The following is a 19216-nucleotide window of genomic DNA, read 5'->3' as shown; positions in this document are numbered from 1 at the left end:
AATGTTATGTAGCAGTATAACTGCAAAAAGTACTCAGTCTCATAAAATTAATGTTATCTGAAATATCTAACCACAAATGTATTTTAATGAATCATTAAAATGACCAATATTAATGATTGAACATCCAGATAACCTGAAGGTTAGAAGTTATTTGACTCGGCTCGGCTCTCTCTCTTATTTGACTTTGACTCGTGTTCATGTGATGCCAAAACAGACACCGGGTTTAATAAAAGTAATTTATTAAATAGACGTACAAACACAGAACATATTTGGGGTTCAGCTAACGAAGTTAGGTAGGATAGGTGTGTGTGCCCCTTGAACAAGGGAAAGGTAAAAGTAGCTAGCTTGGATAGTTAGCCAGAGTTCTGAGTGGGAGTGTTAGCTGTGTAGTTTACCTCTATACATACGCGAAAGATGGCGAATATGTTCACGAAAACATATGGCTAACAGAATGCAATCAAATGATAACAAAGACACAGATTGACAATATCAGTTAAAACTAAGCTAAACACTGGCTATGCCTGGATGTTCGAGAATGCATTGCTGGCTCCAGGAATGCTGAGCTGCTGTCCTTGTAGAAGCGGCATGGTGCTGTGAATCGTTGTCCTGGGCAGATGCGCAAAGCTGGGATGTTCAATGTCTCTCTCAAGAGAGAATTCAGCTTCCAAGAACTTCAAGAAGCAGCTGAAGCTCTTAACATGAGCAGCAAACTGGACATGGACCAGTTTTACAATGAGTTGCAGTGACAAGAGATCCTGTCACAACAAAGTGGACAGCACTGCTCAAGCATGCAATTACACCGAACATGACTACTTTGGTATCCTTCGCATTCAGCATCCTGGTCACCAACGCTTTTGTTGAGAGGCTGTTTTCATTGATGGTGGGGGCCTGGACCGATCAATGGAACTGCTGCAGCATTGAGCTCATCAAAAGCAAAATACAAGTGAACTACAGCTGAACGTGCCAGGAGTTTTACACCCATGTGCAAAAAGAGAATGTCCTGCTAGATGCTGCCTGTTCCAACAAGAAATACAAGTTCAAGCATTCAATCAGGTAGGAACACACAGTCCTTACCGGTAATTATGTTTGCGTAATTTTCTATTCCTGCATAAAATGGAATTAAGCCTAATAACACAAGCTAAACATTTCATACGACGATTTACAGCAGATTAATAACAAAATGTGCTATATATACCATCGAATATGAAATGAATACTCTACCATGTGTCCCACTTTCTCCTGCAAAAGCAGTTCTGCTGTCCTGTGACTGAACAATTTTGACCTGGTCACTCTAGGAAGAGCAACTAGCAGCAGCTCCAGACACCACTCAGTCGACGACCCTCTTCATAGCTGAGCTGAGGTCCAATGTCCAAACACAGTGGGTCGATAACATACAGACGGGAAATCCAGGAAGCAGAAGTCGAAAACAAAACGGTTCGATACACAGGTAATCAGACAGGAAGAAATGCTGGAAGGTATGGCTAAAGCACATGATAATCTGGCAACAAAAGACAGAAACAGAGGGGTTTAAATCCACAGATAAGGAGAAAATAATAATCAGATGTGCATGCTAACCAGGAAGTGAAAACAGATTAAATTAATGAATGTGAATGACTGGGGAGATATAGAGACGTCTGAAAGCACTGACTGAAATGGCAGTTTTATACACATCGTCCCCCTATTTCAGGGCACCATAATGTTTGGGACACAGCAATTAAAGAATTAAAGGAGTCGTGTAGTATTTTGTTGTATATCCTTTTCATGCAATGATTGCTTGAAGTAAGTGACGAAGGATTTTTGGTAAGTGAGTAAGTGAGTAGCTACAGTCTAATGGGAAAAGTCTATTGAAGGGGATTTCAGCAGTACACTCAGTGATCACTTGGACCTGTATACCAGCTTGTTAATGCAAATATTTAATCAGCCAATCATGTGGCAGCAACTAAATGCATACAAGCATGCAGATGTGGTCAAGTGGTTCAGCTGTTTTTCAGACCAAATGTCAGAATGGGGAAGAAATGTGATCAAAGTGACTTTGACAATGCAATGATTGTAGGTGGCAGACATGGTGGATTGAGTATCTCAGAAACTACTGATTTCCTGGGGCTGAAGAATCAATCCTTGGTTTCAGAATTAAAACAATAAACTCAAAGGACAAACAGTTTTAATGAAGAGTCCAAATAGCATATAATACAATGGGCAATGCCTGCAGAACACTACCTTTATAAAATATCACAATCACAGAGTTTTCTGGCAGATCTATCTGCATGCAGTCAATTGCAAATAAATCTGAAGTAATTACTGTAAGCAAATAAAGTATCTGCATTTGGTGATGGCCATTGTGCCCTATCCAGTCATACCGTTTAATTTATGCAGAATTTTTTTTATCATAGGTCATATATATATTACTATTTGGGCTGTAAATATCATTACAAATAAATAGTAAGCTTTCAGCACATGTTCATCTTTAGGCCCCAAATCTTGATCACAAATGCAAATACAGGTACAGAAAAATGGTGAAAGATATCCCTTTATTTGTGTTACTTCTGTCTTCGCAATATATTAGACAAGACTACATTAGGAATTAAATTGTCACTCATATCTGACACAATGGAACATCTGTCTTCATTGCACAGAAGAATGTGAAAGTAACTTTTCACACACAAATCTTCTTTGTTTATTGCAGGACGCATCAAACCATTGGGAAAGTGCTCCATCTTCATCATCTCCAATGGCTGCACAGTCCTCTCCATTTCGATCTCCACCCCCAGTCCAATTATCAGGCTCATGCTTCCCATTTTCCCTTCTGTGCCAAAACCTTAATAAATGGAACAGTGTGGTAATTAAATGTCTCGCTAGTATTTAGGGGAAAAAGACATTTTGTTATCAAGTGCACTGCATATTTTTCCGGTATTGAAACGGCGTGCATCTTAGCCAGACAGAGTAAATGCCTTATGTACAGGCTGAAAACACACCTGTATAGGCAGCATTTTGGCTCAATTATCACCAAACTCTGATAATTTATTGGTTTACTACTAGCCTTGCCCATTCCACACTTAATGCGACAGTAGATCCTCAAACTTTTTTCTACTTAAAGCATTCCCTTCCCGAATTTTCTGTGAATTTATTTATAGGTTTTTGGCATACTATTGGCATACCGATGACATGGCATCATCCCTGCTCTGCCTAAACTTTATATGCACATACAGTACTGTGCAGAAGTTTTAGGCAGGTGTGAAAAAATGCTGTAAAGTAAGTATGGTTTCAAAAATAGAAATGTTAATAGTTTATTTTTATCAATTAACAAAATGCAAAGTGAGTGAACAGAAGAAAAATCTAAATCAAATCAATATTTGGTGTGACCACCCTTTGCCTGCAAGCCAGCATCAATTCTTCTAGGTACACTTGCACCAAGTCAGGGATTTTGTTGGCATATAGTCAGGTGTGTGATGAACCAATTCTCTGGACTAATGAGTCAAAATATTTGTAGCGGAAGGCAATTTGTTCGCCGAAGGGCTGGAGAGCGGTACAAGAATGAGTGTCTGCAGGCAAGAGTGAAGCATAGTGGAGGTTCCTTACAAGTTTGGGGCTGCATTTCTGCAAATGGTGTTGGGGATTTGGTAAGAATTAATGTTCTCCTCAATGCTGAGTAGTACAGGCAGATACTTATACTTATTGTGCAATACTATCAGGGAGACATCTGATTGGCCCCAAATTTATTCTGCTGCAGGACAACGACCCCAAACATACAGCCACTGCCATTAAGAACTATCTTCAACATAAAGAAGAACAAGGAGTCCTGGAAGTGATGGCATGGCTCCTGATCTCAACATCATCGAGTCTGTCTGGGATTACACGAAGAGACAGAAAGAAGCATTTGAGGCTGCCTAAATCCACAGAAGAACTGTGGCTAATTCTCCAAGATGTTTGGAACAACCTACCGACCGATTTCCTTCAAAAACTGTGTGCAAGTATACCTAGAAGAATTGATGCTTCTAGGTAACTAGAAGGCAAAGGGTGGTCACACCAAATATTTTTCTTCTGTTCATTCACTTCTTCTGTTCATGCATTTTGTTAATTGATAAAAATAAACTATTAACATTTCTATTTTTGAAAGCATTCTTATTTTACCTGTATATGTAAGCCAGTCAGAATAAAACCATATCCTGAATGACTTAGCATAAGTGTAATTTACGAGACTACAGTATTCACATCCTTAATGTATTTTAGATGGGAGGGCAGGATGGGGAACAGCTAAACTGAAGAAAATATCAATAAACTATTCATTGAAATGCTGAAATGACCTGGAATGGATTTCACACAGTCCCATTTTCCCACCAGAAGCATTTCTGCACCTTTGTGCAAATGCAGTTAGGTCAGTTTGCCCTTCCTGAAGCAGAGCTACACACAGGAAGATCTTACTGTATTTTTGTCTGACTGAGCGGGGTATTGTCTACCCAGCGCCATTGTCCTTCAGTTCCCAGATCACTCAGCCCAATCCAGTGTGTCTCACTAATGCTGGATGCCACAAATGCCTGAACAAGAGAAATGAAAAGGAATTACTGGACTCTGCATTTGACAATTGCAGCAAGCTTTGCAACTTTAGATTATATGCACTAAAAGATTTTGTAAGACTTGCATTACAAATCAAAGCTCCATAAATTTTGTCATAAATGTATTCAAGTATGGGATTTCCTTCCAGATTTCGTCATTGATGCTAGATTTCTGTGAAGATTCGAGGAATTCTTTACCTGTTCCTGCTCAAAGTTGATAATGACCAGTTTAGCCCCCCTTGAGATGCAATAATCACGACTTTGTATCCAGTTCAATTTCTCAGTGGAAAATAAGTAGCACTGTCCCAGATGATTCCTCCAGCCACTGTCACACCCTCCGTTTGCTGTGTTAGACAGAGACACAGGGTCACAGTTCATGTGGGGTAAACTCTGTTTGCTGTGTTACACAGAGACACAGGGCCACAGTTTATGCAATTAAATATTGTTCAGAAAAGTAATGTCTTGCTCAACTGTAAACTGTAAGGTGGGGCGGGGCGGTGGGGGGGGGGTGTCAAGCTGATATCCCATAGGGCAGCAGTATCTGCAGGTTTTGTGTTTTCCTTTCAGTTAGAAGCCAATTTAGGCCTTGGAAGGAAGTGTAGATTGTGTAGATTCCTTAGCCAATCAGTGATGCAGTTAACAAAATGTACTGAAACAGACCAAAAGCCAATAAACAGTGTAGCCTTTCAATACTTGAATTGAACTTGAATCATTCTCAAGATTAAAATATATTTTCTCGGTAAAAATAGTGTTTCATACTACACAGTGTAGCTAAGATTTTTATGTGGCCCCCGTCAACCTTCACATCTACTGTAGCAATCAAACTCACCTTTGCAGGACAAGAGAGTTTTCATCACTTCACTGTGATTGGCCTGCAGTTCCTGCAACTGTCTCTCAGTTCCTGATTTACAAGAAAGAGACATCATTCGCTTCCATTCAAATGAGCTAAATTAGCACCTCCTTCTGAGTTCATTTTAGGGGATTCTTTAACCTACTACCCCAAAATAGGTCAGCTAACATAAAGCAACATAAACATTTTCTCAAAGTTAACATTCTCCCAAAGGTGTACGCAAATAAAACTCAGCCAGACAAGGGTAGTTGGTGCTTTCAAAGTCTGTGTGAAATTAACATATTATTTATGAAGGCTAGAGCTAATGACAGAATCAGTGAATTGCCTACTAATCACATTCCACATATGAATCACAGCTTAAAATGCGTAGTTCAAAAACTGCTGTTAATATCTTCATTGAATGGGAGTAAAACATTGTTTTACTGTATCTGTATGTAATGTGCTGTATCTGCCGGTGTGTGTAAGAGCACTATGGACAGTGCTATTGTGGGCCAAAACTTGGTGAAATGACACCAACCACATTTAAGATTTATTATGGAAGTTGGATTCTGGACCAAACAAGCCCCAAATGCATATCACACTTGACACAGTCATATTAAGCTGTGGCTGCATTCTGACTGCTAGATTCAGGATCATTCCATGGTGGTATGTGGACCAATTGAAGTGCTAAGTGCAGACCAGGACGGGCCTTAATTCAGTTTGTATCTGGGCAACACTATTTTTTTCTGTTAATAGAAAACAAGGTGAATTTAGTCATATTACAAATGTGCAGAATGTCTTATATCTTACTCACTGCACACTGCTATATAACAGTATATCAACAACTTCCCGGTGCTGTCCCTTGTCTCATAGCCTCTACAGCTTGGACCATCGTTGGAATCTAATCTCTTAGAATCCCTTGGTTTGCAAGAAAATAAGAAAAAGGATCTTCTTTTCTGACTCACCTGTTAATTTCTGCTCCACAGAAAAAAGATACGCAGAAAGGTTCCTGTTCTGAGCTTCCAAGGATTCTGCAATGGTGTATTCATCTGTTGGAACAAAAAGAGAATTGAGCAGTGCCTTGTCTGATATCGTCCTTCACAAGTCTGACAGTTATCTGACCGAGGGCAGTTTTGATGTTGGAAATGCTTATGGGTTTGGTTCCTGTTCCTTCTGTTATAGCTTCTGGAACTTGGACTGTTTTGGATCCTAATCTTCAAGAACTTCTGTCCTTAGTTTACAAGAAAACTGATAGTTAAGCCCAAAACATCTCATTTAGACGCACCTGCTAGTTTCTGTTGCAGAGAGGAGAGAGAGGCAGAGATGTTCCTGTTCTGGACCTCCAGGAAATTTGCAAAACTATTTTTTTCTGTTAATAGAAAACAAGGTGACTTTAGTCATATTACAAATGTGCTGAATGTCTTATTTTTTTACCCACCGCATGCTGCTATAGAACAGTATGTCATCAACTGTCCCTTGTCTTATAGCCTCTACAGACTCACCTGTTAGTTTCTGCTCCACAGAAAAAAGAGACGCAGAGAGGTTCTTGTTCTGAACCTCCAGGGATTCTGCAATGATGTGTTTATCTGTTGGAAAAATAATAATTGAGCAGTTTCTTGTCTGATATCCTTCACAAGTCTGACAGTTAGCTAACCGAAAGCAGGCAGTTTTGGGTTAGGAATGCTTATGGGGTTTGTGCCTGTTCCTTGTGTTATAAGCCTCTGGAACTTGGACAGTTTTGGATCCTAATCTTCATGAACTTCTGTCCTTAGCTTGCAGAAAGAGTGTAGAAACTAAGGCAAAGATTTCTGATTCAGACTCACCTGCTAGTTTCTGTTGTAGAGAGGACATGGAGGCAGAAAGATTCCTGTTCTGAGCCTCTAGAAAATCTGACATTTGTGTGTGTTTCTCTGTTGAAGGAAACCAGATATAAATTGCAAATTGTAGTTATTATCACATACAGTCAGGTCCATAAATATTGGGACATCTTTTTGACTCTATACACCACCACAATGGATTTTAAATGAAACGAACAAATATGCTTTAACTGCAGACTTTCAGCTTTAATTTGAGGGTATTTACATCCAAATCAGGTGAACGGTGTAGGAATTACAACAGTTTCTATATGTGCCTCCCACTTTTTAAGGGACCAAAAGTAATGGGACAAACTAACAATCATAAATCAAACTTTAACCTTTTAATACTTGGTTGCAAATCCTTTGCAGTCAATTACAGCCTGAAGTCTGGAACGCATAGACATCACCAGACGCTGGGTTTCATCCCTGGTGATGCTCTGCCAGGCCTCTACTGCAACTGTCTTCAGTTCCTGCTTGTTCTTGGGGCATTTTCCCTTCAGTTTTGTCTTCAGCAAGTGAAATGCATGTTCAATCGGATTCAGGTCAGGTGATTGACTTGGCCATTGCATAACATTCCACTTCTTTACCTTAAAAAACTCTTTGGTTGCTTTCGCAGTATGCTTCGGGTCATTGTCCATCTGCACTGTGAAGCGCCGTCCAATGAGTTCTGAAGCATTTGGCTGAATATGAGCAGATAATATTGCCCGAAACACTTCAGAATTCATCCTGCTGCTTTTGTCAGCAGTCACATCATCAATAAATACAAGGGAACCAGTTCCATTGGCAGCCATACATGGCCACGCCATGACACTACCACCACCATGCTTCACTGATGAGGTGGTATGTTTTGGATCATGAGCAGTTGCTTTCCTTCTCCATAATCTTCTCTTCCCATCATTCCGGTACAAGTTGATCTTTGTCTCATCTGTCCATAGGATGTTGTTCCAGAACTGAAAAAAGGCTTTTTTAGATGTTGTTTGGCAAACTCTAATCTGGTCTTCCTGTTTTTGAGGCTCACCAATGGTTTACATCTTGTGTTGAACCCTCTGTATTCACTCTGGTGAAGTCTTCTCTTGATTGTTGACTTTGACACACATACACCTACCTCCTGGTGTTCTTGATCTGGCCAACTGTTGTGAAGGGGGTTTTCTTCACCAGGAAAAGAATTCTTCTGTCATCCACAACAGTTGTTTTCCGTGGTCTTCCGGGTCTTTTGGTGTTGCTGAGCTCACCGGTGCGTTCTTTCTTTTTAAGAATGTTCCAAACAGTTGATTTGGCCACACCTAATGTTTTTGCTATTTCTCTGATGGGTTTGTTTTGATTTTTCAGCCTAATGATGGCTTGCTTCACTGATAGTGACAGCTCTTTAGATCTCATATTGAGAGTTGACAGCAACAGATTCCAAATGCAAATAGCACACTTGAAATGAACTCTAGACCTTTTATCTGCTTGTAAATGAGATAATGAGGGAATAACACACACCTGGCCATGGAACAGCTGAGCAGCCAATTGTCCCATTACTTTTGGTCCCTTAAAAAGTGGGAGCCGCATATAGAAACTGTTGTAATTCCTACACCGTTCACCTGATTTGGATGTAAATACCCTCAAATTAAAGCTGAAAGTCTGCAGTTAAAGTATATCTTGTTCGTTTCATTTAAAATCCATTGTGGTGGTGTATAGAGCCAAAAAGATGAGAATTGTGTCGATGTCCCAATATTTATGGACCTGACTGTATATAGAGGCTTAAAGAAGTTGGATTCTGGACCAAACAAGCCCCAAATGCATATCACACTTGACACAGTCATATTAAGCTGTGGCTGCATTCTGACTGCTAGATTCAGGATCATTCCATGGTGGTATGTGGACCAATTGAAGTGCTAAGTGCAGACCAGGACGGGCCTTAATTCAGTTTGTATCTGGGCAACACTATTTTTTTCTGTTAATAGAAAACAAGGTGAATTTAGTCATATTACAAATGTGCAGAATGTCTTATATCTTACTCACTGCACACTGCTATATAACAGTATATCAACAACTTCCCGGTGCTGTCCCTTGTCTCATAGCCTCTACAGCTTGGACCATCGTTGGAATCTAATCTCTTAGAATCCCTTGGTTTGCAAGAAAATAAGAAAAAGGATCTTCTTTTCTGACTCACCTGTTAATTTCTGCTCCACAGAAAAAAGATACGCAGAAAGGTTCCTGTTCTGAGCTTCCAAGGATTCTGCAATGGTGTATTCATCTGTTGGAACAAAAAGAGAATTGAGCAGTGCCTTGTCTGATATCGTCCTTCACAAGTCTGACAGTTATCTGACCGAGGGCAGTTTTGATGTTGGAAATGCTTATGGGTTTGGTTCCTGTTCCTTCTGTTATAGCTTCTGGAACTTGGACTGTTTTGGATCCTAATCTTCAAGAACTTCTGTCCTTAGTTTACAAGAAAACTGATAGTTAAGCCCAAAACATCTCATTTAGACGCACCTGCTAGTTTCTGTTGCAGAGAGGAGAGAGAGGCAGAGATGTTCCTGTTCTGGACCTCCAGGAAATTTGCAAAACTATTTTTTTCTGTTAATAGAAAACAAGGTGACTTTAGTCATATTACAAATGTGCTGAATGTCTTATTTTTTTACCCACCGCATGCTGCTATAGAACAGTATGTCATCAACTGTCCCTTGTCTTATAGCCTCTACAGACTCACCTGTTAGTTTCTGCTCCACAGAAAAAAGAGACGCAGAGAGGTTCTTGTTCTGAACCTCCAGGGATTCTGCAATGATGTGTTTATCTGTTGGAAAAATAATAATTGAGCAGTTTCTTGTCTGATATCCTTCACAAGTCTGACAGTTAGCTAACCGAAAGCAGGCAGTTTTGGGTTAGGAATGCTTATGGGGTTTGTGCCTGTTCCTTGTGTTATAAGCCTCTGGAACTTGGACAGTTTTGGATCCTAATCTTCATGAACTTCTGTCCTTAGCTTGCAGAAAGAGTGTAGAAACTAAGGCAAAGATTTCTGATTCAGACTCACCTGCTAGTTTCTGTTGTAGAGAGGACATGGAGGCAGAAAGATTCCTGTTCTGAGCCTCTAGAAAATCTGACATTTGTGTGTGTTTCTCTGTTGAAGGAAACCAGATATAAATTGCAAATTGTAGTTATTATCACATACAGTCAGGTCCATAAATATTGGGACATCTTTTTGACTCTATACACCACCACAATGGATTTTAAATGAAACGAACAAATATGCTTTAACTGCAGACTTTCAGCTTTAATTTGAGGGTATTTACATCCAAATCAGGTGAACGGTGTAGGAATTACAACAGTTTCTATATGTGCCTCCCACTTTTTAAGGGACCAAAAGTAATGGGACAAACTAACAATCATAAATCAAACTTTAACCTTTTAATACTTGGTTGCAAATCCTTTGCAGTCAATTACAGCCTGAAGTCTGGAACGCATAGACATCACCAGACGCTGGGTTTCATCCCTGGTGATGCTCTGCCAGGCCTCTACTGCAACTGTCTTCAGTTCCTGCTTGTTCTTGGGGCATTTTCCCTTCAGTTTTGTCTTCAGCAAGTGAAATGCATGTTCAATCGGATTCAGGTCAGGTGATTGACTTGGCCATTGCATAACATTCCACTTCTTTACCTTAAAAAACTCTTTGGTTGCTTTCGCAGTATGCTTCGGGTCATTGTCCATCTGCACTGTGAAGCGCCGTCCAATGAGTTCTGAAGCATTTGGCTGAATATGAGCAGATAATATTGCCCGAAACACTTCAGAATTCATCCTGCTGCTTTTGTCAGCAGTCACATCATCAATAAATACAAGGGAACCAGTTCCATTGGCAGCCATACATGGCCACGCCATGACACTACCACCACCATGCTTCACTGATGAGGTGGTATGTTTTGGATCATGAGCAGTTGCTTTCCTTCTCCATAATCTTCTCTTCCCATCATTCCGGTACAAGTTGATCTTTGTCTCATCTGTCCATAGGATGTTGTTCCAGAACTGAAAAAAGGCTTTTTTAGATGTTGTTTGGCAAACTCTAATCTGGTCTTCCTGTTTTTGAGGCTCACCAATGGTTTACATCTTGTGTTGAACCCTCTGTATTCACTCTGGTGAAGTCTTCTCTTGATTGTTGACTTTGACACACATACACCTACCTCCTGGTGTTCTTGATCTGGCCAACTGTTGTGAAGGGGGTTTTCTTCACCAGGAAAAGAATTCTTCTGTCATCCACAACAGTTGTTTTCCGTGGTCTTCCGGGTCTTTTGGTGTTGCTGAGCTCACCGGTGCGTTCTTTCTTTTTAAGAATGTTCCAAACAGTTGATTTGGCCACACCTAATGTTTTTGCTATTTCTCTGATGGGTTTGTTTTGATTTTTCAGCCTAATGATGGCTTGCTTCACTGATAGTGACAGCTCTTTAGATCTCATATTGAGAGTTGACAGCAACAGATTCCAAATGCAAATAGCACACTTGAAATGAACTCTAGACCTTTTATCTGCTTGTAAATGAGATAATGAGGGAATAACACACACCTGGCCATGGAACAGCTGAGCAGCCAATTGTCCCATTACTTTTGGTCCCTTAAAAAGTGGGAGCCGCATATAGAAACTGTTGTAATTCCTACACCGTTCACCTGATTTGGATGTAAATACCCTCAAATTAAAGCTGAAAGTCTGCAGTTAAAGTATATCTTGTTCGTTTCATTTAAAATCCATTGTGGTGGTGTATAGAGCCAAAAAGATGAGAATTGTGTCGATGTCCCAATATTTATGGACCTGACTGTATATAGAGGCTTAAAGAGTATTTCCTCCCTGGGCTTTTGCACATCTGAGCCTCTGAAGCTAGGCTCTCACATGAAACCTATTTTTTTGAGAATGTCTGTGCTTGGTTCTCAATACTATTTCAAACACGTTGCATGTTTGTCACGTCATGTTTTATGTTTAGTTATTGTCTTAGTTACGTTATTGTCATGTCTCGTATTATGTTAGTCTAGTCTCGCCATGTTTTTATGTTTTACTTCTTGTTCCGTTTAATTTTCATGTCATGTTACGTTTCATTTTTAGTTGTTATGATTTAATTGCTAGTCTTGTCATGTCACTTTATGTAGTTTATTCATGTCACATTTTGCAAACGTGTTATGTCACGATTTATGTTTGTTTCATGTTATGTTCTGTTCATTGATTAGCATACACTTTTTTGTGTCTTTCGTGTCCCCTGTCCCCTTTTGTTTGAGTCCAACCCCCCACGCACCCGTCTCAGTAAAGAGCATGTGCTGCTATTATTTTATTGTTTCCTTTCTCCAGTGCACAGGCAGAAACCTGGTACACACTCACCTGCTATGTGTGGTTCCAAAGAGCACAGGGAGGCAGAGGATTGCTGGATCTTCAGGGAATCTGGCATGTTACACAAAAACCAAAGGAATTTGTGATAGTGATAGAGCTATACATGATTTATTTCCCCCCCAAAATCTACTTGTCAACATGCCGCAAATAGAGACTAATCAAATGATTGAGATCACAACATCTAGTGTGGGGCAAATATATATATATTGCTCTGAAAAGAAGTATCTGCTGGATGAATGTATTATGACAGACTGTAAAGTTTCAGTGAACAATAGATACAGTATCTTAAGAAAGTATCCCCTTCACATTTTGCACAATTTAGTGTGTTGTAGATAAAATTTTAAATGGATAAAATAGCTATTTTTGTCCATAGATATTACTCAATAACCCATAATGACAAAGTCAAAACATGGTTTAGAATTTTTTAAATGTATTAAAAATAAAAAATAGAAATATCTCATTTACATAAGTATTCACTCTCCAAATTGTGGTCAGGTGCACTGCTCATCACTTATACCATCCCCACCAGCCCCTTTTCTTGACACAAGCTTAAAAATTACATAAAATAAAATTGTTATTATTACTTGACTACAGGCATAATCCTGGTCTCTTCAGAAAGGTAACCCTTCAGGGTCAGAATTACTCCAAAATATTACTGATATTACACTTCAGAAGCTGAAACACAGTGAAAGTTTTTTTTCTCACTGAAAAGATTTTCTGTTTTTGACTGGATGCAGATTATTGTAGCTGCTTGTGCGCTTGGAAACACAATGGAGCCAAGTCACAAAACTGGACAAATTCCCTTAAAAAAAAGGACACATGGAAATTGTTATAAATTATATTATGGGTCTTATGAGAACAAGTCAAAGACTAATTTAAGAAGCTATTTATTATTCAAAAGCAGCATGGCTTGTTATTCATAAGCATACTGAATAATAAAATATTATTATAACAGTGTTTTTACCTTCCTTCTCAGAAATATTCACTCAGACGAGATTCCTTGGAAGTCCTCAAAAGGAAGTCCTCTATTTAGACATAGGCGTTATGCCTGCCGGTTCCCGGATCCCTGTCCTTTTGTTTATGTGTTTCCCCAGTTCTCCTTGTGTCGTGTATTGTATTTAATTTACTTGTGTGTTTTTATTTTTCCATGTTGTAGGTTGGGTGCGGATCGTTACCTCGGCCTCGTTACCCCGCCTCATTTCCGGATCAGTTTCACCAGCTTTTTCATCACCTCATTTATCCGATTAGCACTGATTTCAGTTGCCCTGCAGTTCTCACCACATTCCTCACCCCTCAATCAATCATTCAATTAGTACTGGCACATGTAGGCATTCACTTCCACATAGTTCATTATTAGTTAGATTCCCTACACCTGTCCTTTTCACTATTTAGTCCCAGCACACACTCCCTTCCCTGCCAGACTGTGAAGTTTCAAGTCAAGTGCCTTTCATGTCTTTATCAGGTCTTGTGATCTGTCCAGTTTTGTCTTCATATCCAGCCTTGTCACCTGCCTGTCCTGTTAATCCCTGCCAGCTCATCTGCCTGCTTGCTTTCCTGGTTCCTGCCAGCTCACCTGCCTGCTCGCCTTTCCGGTTCCTGGCAACCTTGCCTGCCTGTTTGCCGGTCAGGGGATCCTGATCTCCAGCTCACTCTGTCTATTCCTAATAAACACCTCCAGTGAGGAGCGCTTAATCTGACTGTGGTCTGCGTCTGCCTGTGGGTCCTCACCAGTAAATCTCTTGTTGTAAAACGTCAACTTTTTTTTGGCATAAAACTCAAGAACAGTTTTTGCAGTAATGTCATTAGCTAAAATGCTTTTTAGTCATCACTTCAATAACATGCCCGTAGTCGGTTATTTAATGAGCTAAAGTTCTACTAAATTTTCTTACACGTGGATGGGGGTAACACATTTTCTCTGCAACTAAATTGCAAACAAATACTGTTCAGAGATGGTTGTACTTTGGCTCATCGTGTTCAAGAGAGCCTATGCAAAATGTAGATAATAGCAATTATATTGTAAGTACACAACGAAATGGACAACCGTGATAATTCCTCCAGAGAAGTAAACAATGGACATTCTATCAACGTTTCTCCAAGTTGGCACATTTTTAGAAAGAGAAACTATTATGCATTTGGTCCGCTGTACACTTGTTGACACTGCCATTACCTTATTACTTGTAGTAGACCTCTGTGGATTTCCAAAATGCAGAGAAGGTGAGACTTGTTTTACCACCCACATGTTACAAAATGTGTTACACAGATAAATTTTAACCGTGAGTTTTAATGCTTTCAATCGGTATATCCTGTTACCACAGTGATTGAAAAGTACAGGCTGAATGCAAAAAACCCCTCATAAATTAGAGATTTCAGCTTCAGATTTTTCATAAACACTTTGACATTATGGGTTATTGAGTGTAGATTGATGGGCAGAAATGGTAATTTTATCTATTTAAAATGTAACATAATATAGTGTGCAAAAAGTGAAAGGTGAATACTGTCTGAAGCCACTGTATCCCTGGGTGATGGCTCAGAGCAGGGTTTTGCACGGAGGATGGTAGACTCACAGAGCACTCCCAGAGCAATGAGGCCACACAGCAGGATGAGGCAGAGCACAACCAGCGGGGCCCAGGTCATTCTCTTGGTAACACCAACACTCTTTCCCTGGATTTCTGGACATACAGTACACAATCAACACTGTCCAGAGAGCTCTGGGTCAGTCTGAAACTTCTCATTGCATCAAGCTGTTCAGTTTCTCAATTTACCCTACATTTATCTACACTTAAACCAGATTATGTCAGGATTGGATGCATTATGGGAAGTATAGCACAGTATTATGCAAATATCTTGGGCACCCTATATTTATAAATATGGGGTCTCCGATGTTTGTTTTTTTGGGGGGGGGTTTTCTGCATTTGTGTGTCAGTAGAAAAGAGCTAATGTATGATTTTTTTGTATTTCAGTAAATAAAGTAACATATTAATCAATTGTCCACTTTTCTGAGAACTTTATTGTGGCTGTCTGGGATTACCCAGAGAGCTAAAAGAAAGTGAGACAGCCAAAGTATACAGAAGAACTGTGGCTAGCTACTATATATCAAATTCCTATGTCAGTTATTAATGCCAGTACATTTCAGTCAATAAAGTAACGTAACATATTAATCAATTGACCACTTTTCTGAAAACTTTGTTGTGGCTGTCTGGGATTACCCAGAGAGCTAAAAGAAAGTGAGACAGCCAAAGTATACAGAAGAACTGTGGCTAGCTACTATATATCAAATTCCTATGTCAGTTTTAATGCCAGTACAGATCAGTTTTAGGATAACTCAAGCTTTGATTTTCTTAAATGAAATAATATTATATTTGAGTGGATTAAACAATCATTCCGACAATGGAAGAAGCAATAATAGAAGAAACAATGCAAGCCATAAATCAGCCTATGTTTCAATACACCAGGTTTACTGTGCCCTGCTAGCATTAAATTATTTTGCACAAACAGATTTTCACAATATAACATAACATTACATTAGGTAATGGTAAGAACAGGCCATTCAGCCCAGCAATGCTCCACTTTTCCTACCCCTAAGTGTACCTACTACCTAAATTGCCTAAAAGCTAAATAAAATCTAACACTGTATCAAGCCTGGTCTTGAAAACCCCCAGTGTTTCTGCCTCCACTACATGCGCTGGCAAGCTATTCCACACATTGGCCACTCGCTGTGTGAAAAAATACTTCCAAATATCTGTACGGAATTTTTCCTTAGCCTTTTTCCATTTGTGTCCTCTCATTCTGCTAACCGAACTCAACTTGAAGAATCCCCTATACTTTGTTAATCCCTTTAATGAATTTAAAAGCCTCAATCAAATCCCCCCCCTTAGCCTCCTTTTACTAATCTTAAAGAGATTAAGCATCTTAAGTCTATCCTCGTAACTCTTATCTTTTATACCTGGAATCAATCAATCAATCAATTCCAGTTTCCCTTCTCTGAACCTTTTCTAATGCCTCTATGTCCTTCTTATAGTGCGGTCCCCAGAACTGCACACAGTACTCCCAAGTGTGGTCTAACAAGAGTATTGTTAGACCACACTATAGTCTATACTATTAGTTAAACCTCCAAGTTTTGTATCATCTGCAAATTTAACGAAATTACTTTTAATGCCCATGTCTAGTTCATTTATGTAAATGAGAAAGAGCAGTGGCCCCAGCACCGATCCCTGAGGGACTCTACTTCTCACAATATCGTGCTCAGTTAAGGCCCCTCCTACTACTACTCTTTGTGTCCTTTCCCATAGCCAATTCCAAACCCACTTCGAAATGGCTCCTACAATTCCTACCATCCTCATTTTGATAGAGTTTGTCATGTGGTACCTTATCGAATGCTTTTTGGAAATCTAGGTATAGAATATCATAAGCCCTGCAATCAACAAAACACTTGGTAGCTTCCTCAAAGAATGTCAAAAGGTTTGTCAGGCATGACCTACTCTTTCAAAAACCATGCTGGCTATCCCTTAGAATGTTATTCTTTTCAAGAAATAATTCCAGTTTGTCTCTAATTATAGATTCCAGTGATTAACTTGTTTCAAGTCATCTGGTATTTCTGGACTGTCTAAAAATACTTGCTAGTGGTTTAAAAATGATCTCACAAAAAATGCAAATGAACTCTTTGAGTACCCATCTTGGCCTGCTGCCTTATTTATCTTTAGCTGATGTAATTTATCCAATATTTCTTTATCCCCCATCTCAATATTGGCTAAAACCTTGTTAGTACTGAGTATGCCTTCCGGCCTACTAGTAACCTCCTCCCTGGTAAAAACTCTCAACAAAGTAGGCATTTAATGCCTCAGCAGTGTCTTTATTCTTATAAAGCAGTTCTCCTTTGTTATTCTTAATGCACTTTTCCTTTTCCTACTGCAGTATTGAAAAAAATCATTTGGGATTGCATTTAGCATCGTCCGCAATTTTCCTTTCAAATTGCCTTTTGGCTCCCCTTAGTTCTTTTTTAACCTTAGCACGCATATTACAATATTCTGCTTCATTACTCTCATTGCTGTCCTTTTTATATATCTGATACAGTTTATTATTTTTTCGCAAACTGTTACATATATTCATCCACTGTGGTTTTCTTGTAAATCGTTTTGGATTAAAAGCGTCTGCCAAATGACAAAAATGTAAATGTAAATGTAATATTTTTTATGCTTCTAGCATTTAAACAAAGACATTTCAGTTTGTTGCTTCTACACATCCTTTCCTGTTACCTCACTCCCTGCTGTCCCAAGCCACCATTACTTGATTTTTGCCCTGAAAAGATTTTGTTATTACTCTCACCATTACATGTAGCCTTTGCTGTTTCCGTCTGGGCAGTCTGTACCTCCCTGCCCATTTCACTCTATCCTCCCTGCCCCCCAAGTCCCTAGTTTAAATAATCCTGTGCTATCCTAAGCAATGCTGACCCACGCTGACATGCACTATATGATAACAAAAATGCATGCATATTAGGCTAAGTGGAGTATAAATTGCCCATAGACCTGTCCTGGGTGTATTCCTATCTGCCATCTAGGACAGGCTCCATGCATGTTGGGACAGTCTCCAATCTGAAATCTCTGGCTGAAATCTGAATTATCTGCAATTGTGTGGTTTTAATACTTTTTTTCGCATTCAGAAAAGGTTCAGAAATAAAGGCAATGCTTTATTTAAAATGGTATTGCTTTGTGATATGGCTTGTTTAGTTTCTGTGAAGAATACTGTATTTAATTTAGGTACAACTAGCAATTATTTTGATATCAATATTTTGCCAGCAGGCTCAACACAAATGTCATTTTAATAAAGAAGATAAATATAATTAATCACATGCCTCTTTGCCAATTTTGAATGTTTAAAATATTGAATTTTATGTTGAAACATTAAATGTTTTCAGTTGTAAAATATAGTGTTTTTAAACATTTCTTGAATTTTGAGTCAGAAATGTCCGAAATTTTTCTGAAAAGTAAAAACCCTGGGGGTCAGGGGGGAAAGGATCTCACCTCTGAAGACACATTCCTCATTCTTCTGATCCAGTTCAGAGAGAATTATTGCAGTGGGGCTGTAGTCATTTTCTTCCATTTCTCAATGAATCTCAGGGTAGTTTACAGAGGGATTGCAAATAGAGAGTGGGAGGACAGTCTTCCTTTTTATCCACTGTTTTTTTTCAAGACTGAAAGTGGCAAATGCAGAAGTTAAAGAAGAAATAGGATTAAGAAACCAAAAGTATCACTATCGTTTCTTTAAAAGAAAAAGAGACTCGAGGTTACTTCAACCCATTGGTAAAGAGTCATTAACCTCAAATAAGTAAATAACCTCATTATGTAACAAGTTTCCGTGCAGCAGAAAAGTTTTTGCTCCTGATTTCCTCTATTATTTGTGGTACTGAAAGGCTTCAGATCTTTAGACAAAATGAAATATTTGACAAAGGGAACACATCAAGTAAACATTCATTTATTTAATGAAAGAGGTTATCAAACACCCATAAAAAGCAACAGCGAAAAAATAATTCCCCTTAACATTAATTTGCCAGCAGGCATACCATCATGCAACCTGAATGGTTGAAGCTAAGCAAGTGTGTGCTTGGTTAGTACTTGGATGGGAGACCACCTAGGAACATAAAGTTGCT

General features: G+C 39.1%; 1 protein-coding gene across 2 annotated transcripts; it reads right to left on the bottom strand.

The window, feature by feature from the left end:
- Nucleotides 1-2144: 2144 nt before the first annotated feature.
- Nucleotides 2145-18806, bottom strand: LOC133124967 (C-type lectin domain family 4 member F-like). 2 transcript variants are annotated; one of them, XM_061236597.1, is made up of 15 exons: nt 18591-18806; nt 15138-15242; nt 12565-12624; nt 10249-10335; nt 9928-10011; nt 9711-9794; nt 9391-9474; nt 7203-7289; nt 6882-6965; nt 6665-6748; nt 6345-6428; nt 5380-5451; nt 4749-4894; nt 4420-4532; nt 2145-2815 (listed from the first exon to the last, which is right to left on the bottom strand). In XM_061236597.1, the coding sequence occupies exons 1-15, from the start codon at nt 18667-18669 to the stop codon at nt 2623-2625; spliced, it is 1446 nt and encodes a 481-aa protein (XP_061092581.1). In that variant the 5' UTR covers nt 18670-18806; the 3' UTR covers nt 2145-2622. The 2 variants fall into 2 exon arrangements, with proteins under 2 accessions (XP_061092581.1, XP_061092582.1); XM_061236598.1 differs by lacking the exons at nt 15138-15242; nt 18591-18806 and adding an exon at nt 13538-13632.
- Nucleotides 18807-19216: the final 410 nt, after the last annotated feature.

This window comes from Conger conger, chromosome 3 (assembly GCF_963514075.1).
Source record: "Conger conger chromosome 3, fConCon1.1, whole genome shotgun sequence".
In the NCBI taxonomy this organism is placed as follows: Eukaryota; Metazoa; Chordata; class Actinopteri; order Anguilliformes; family Congridae; genus Conger; species Conger conger.
The sequence above is the reverse complement of the archived record's forward strand: the minus strand, read 5'-3'. Positions and strand labels throughout refer to the sequence as shown.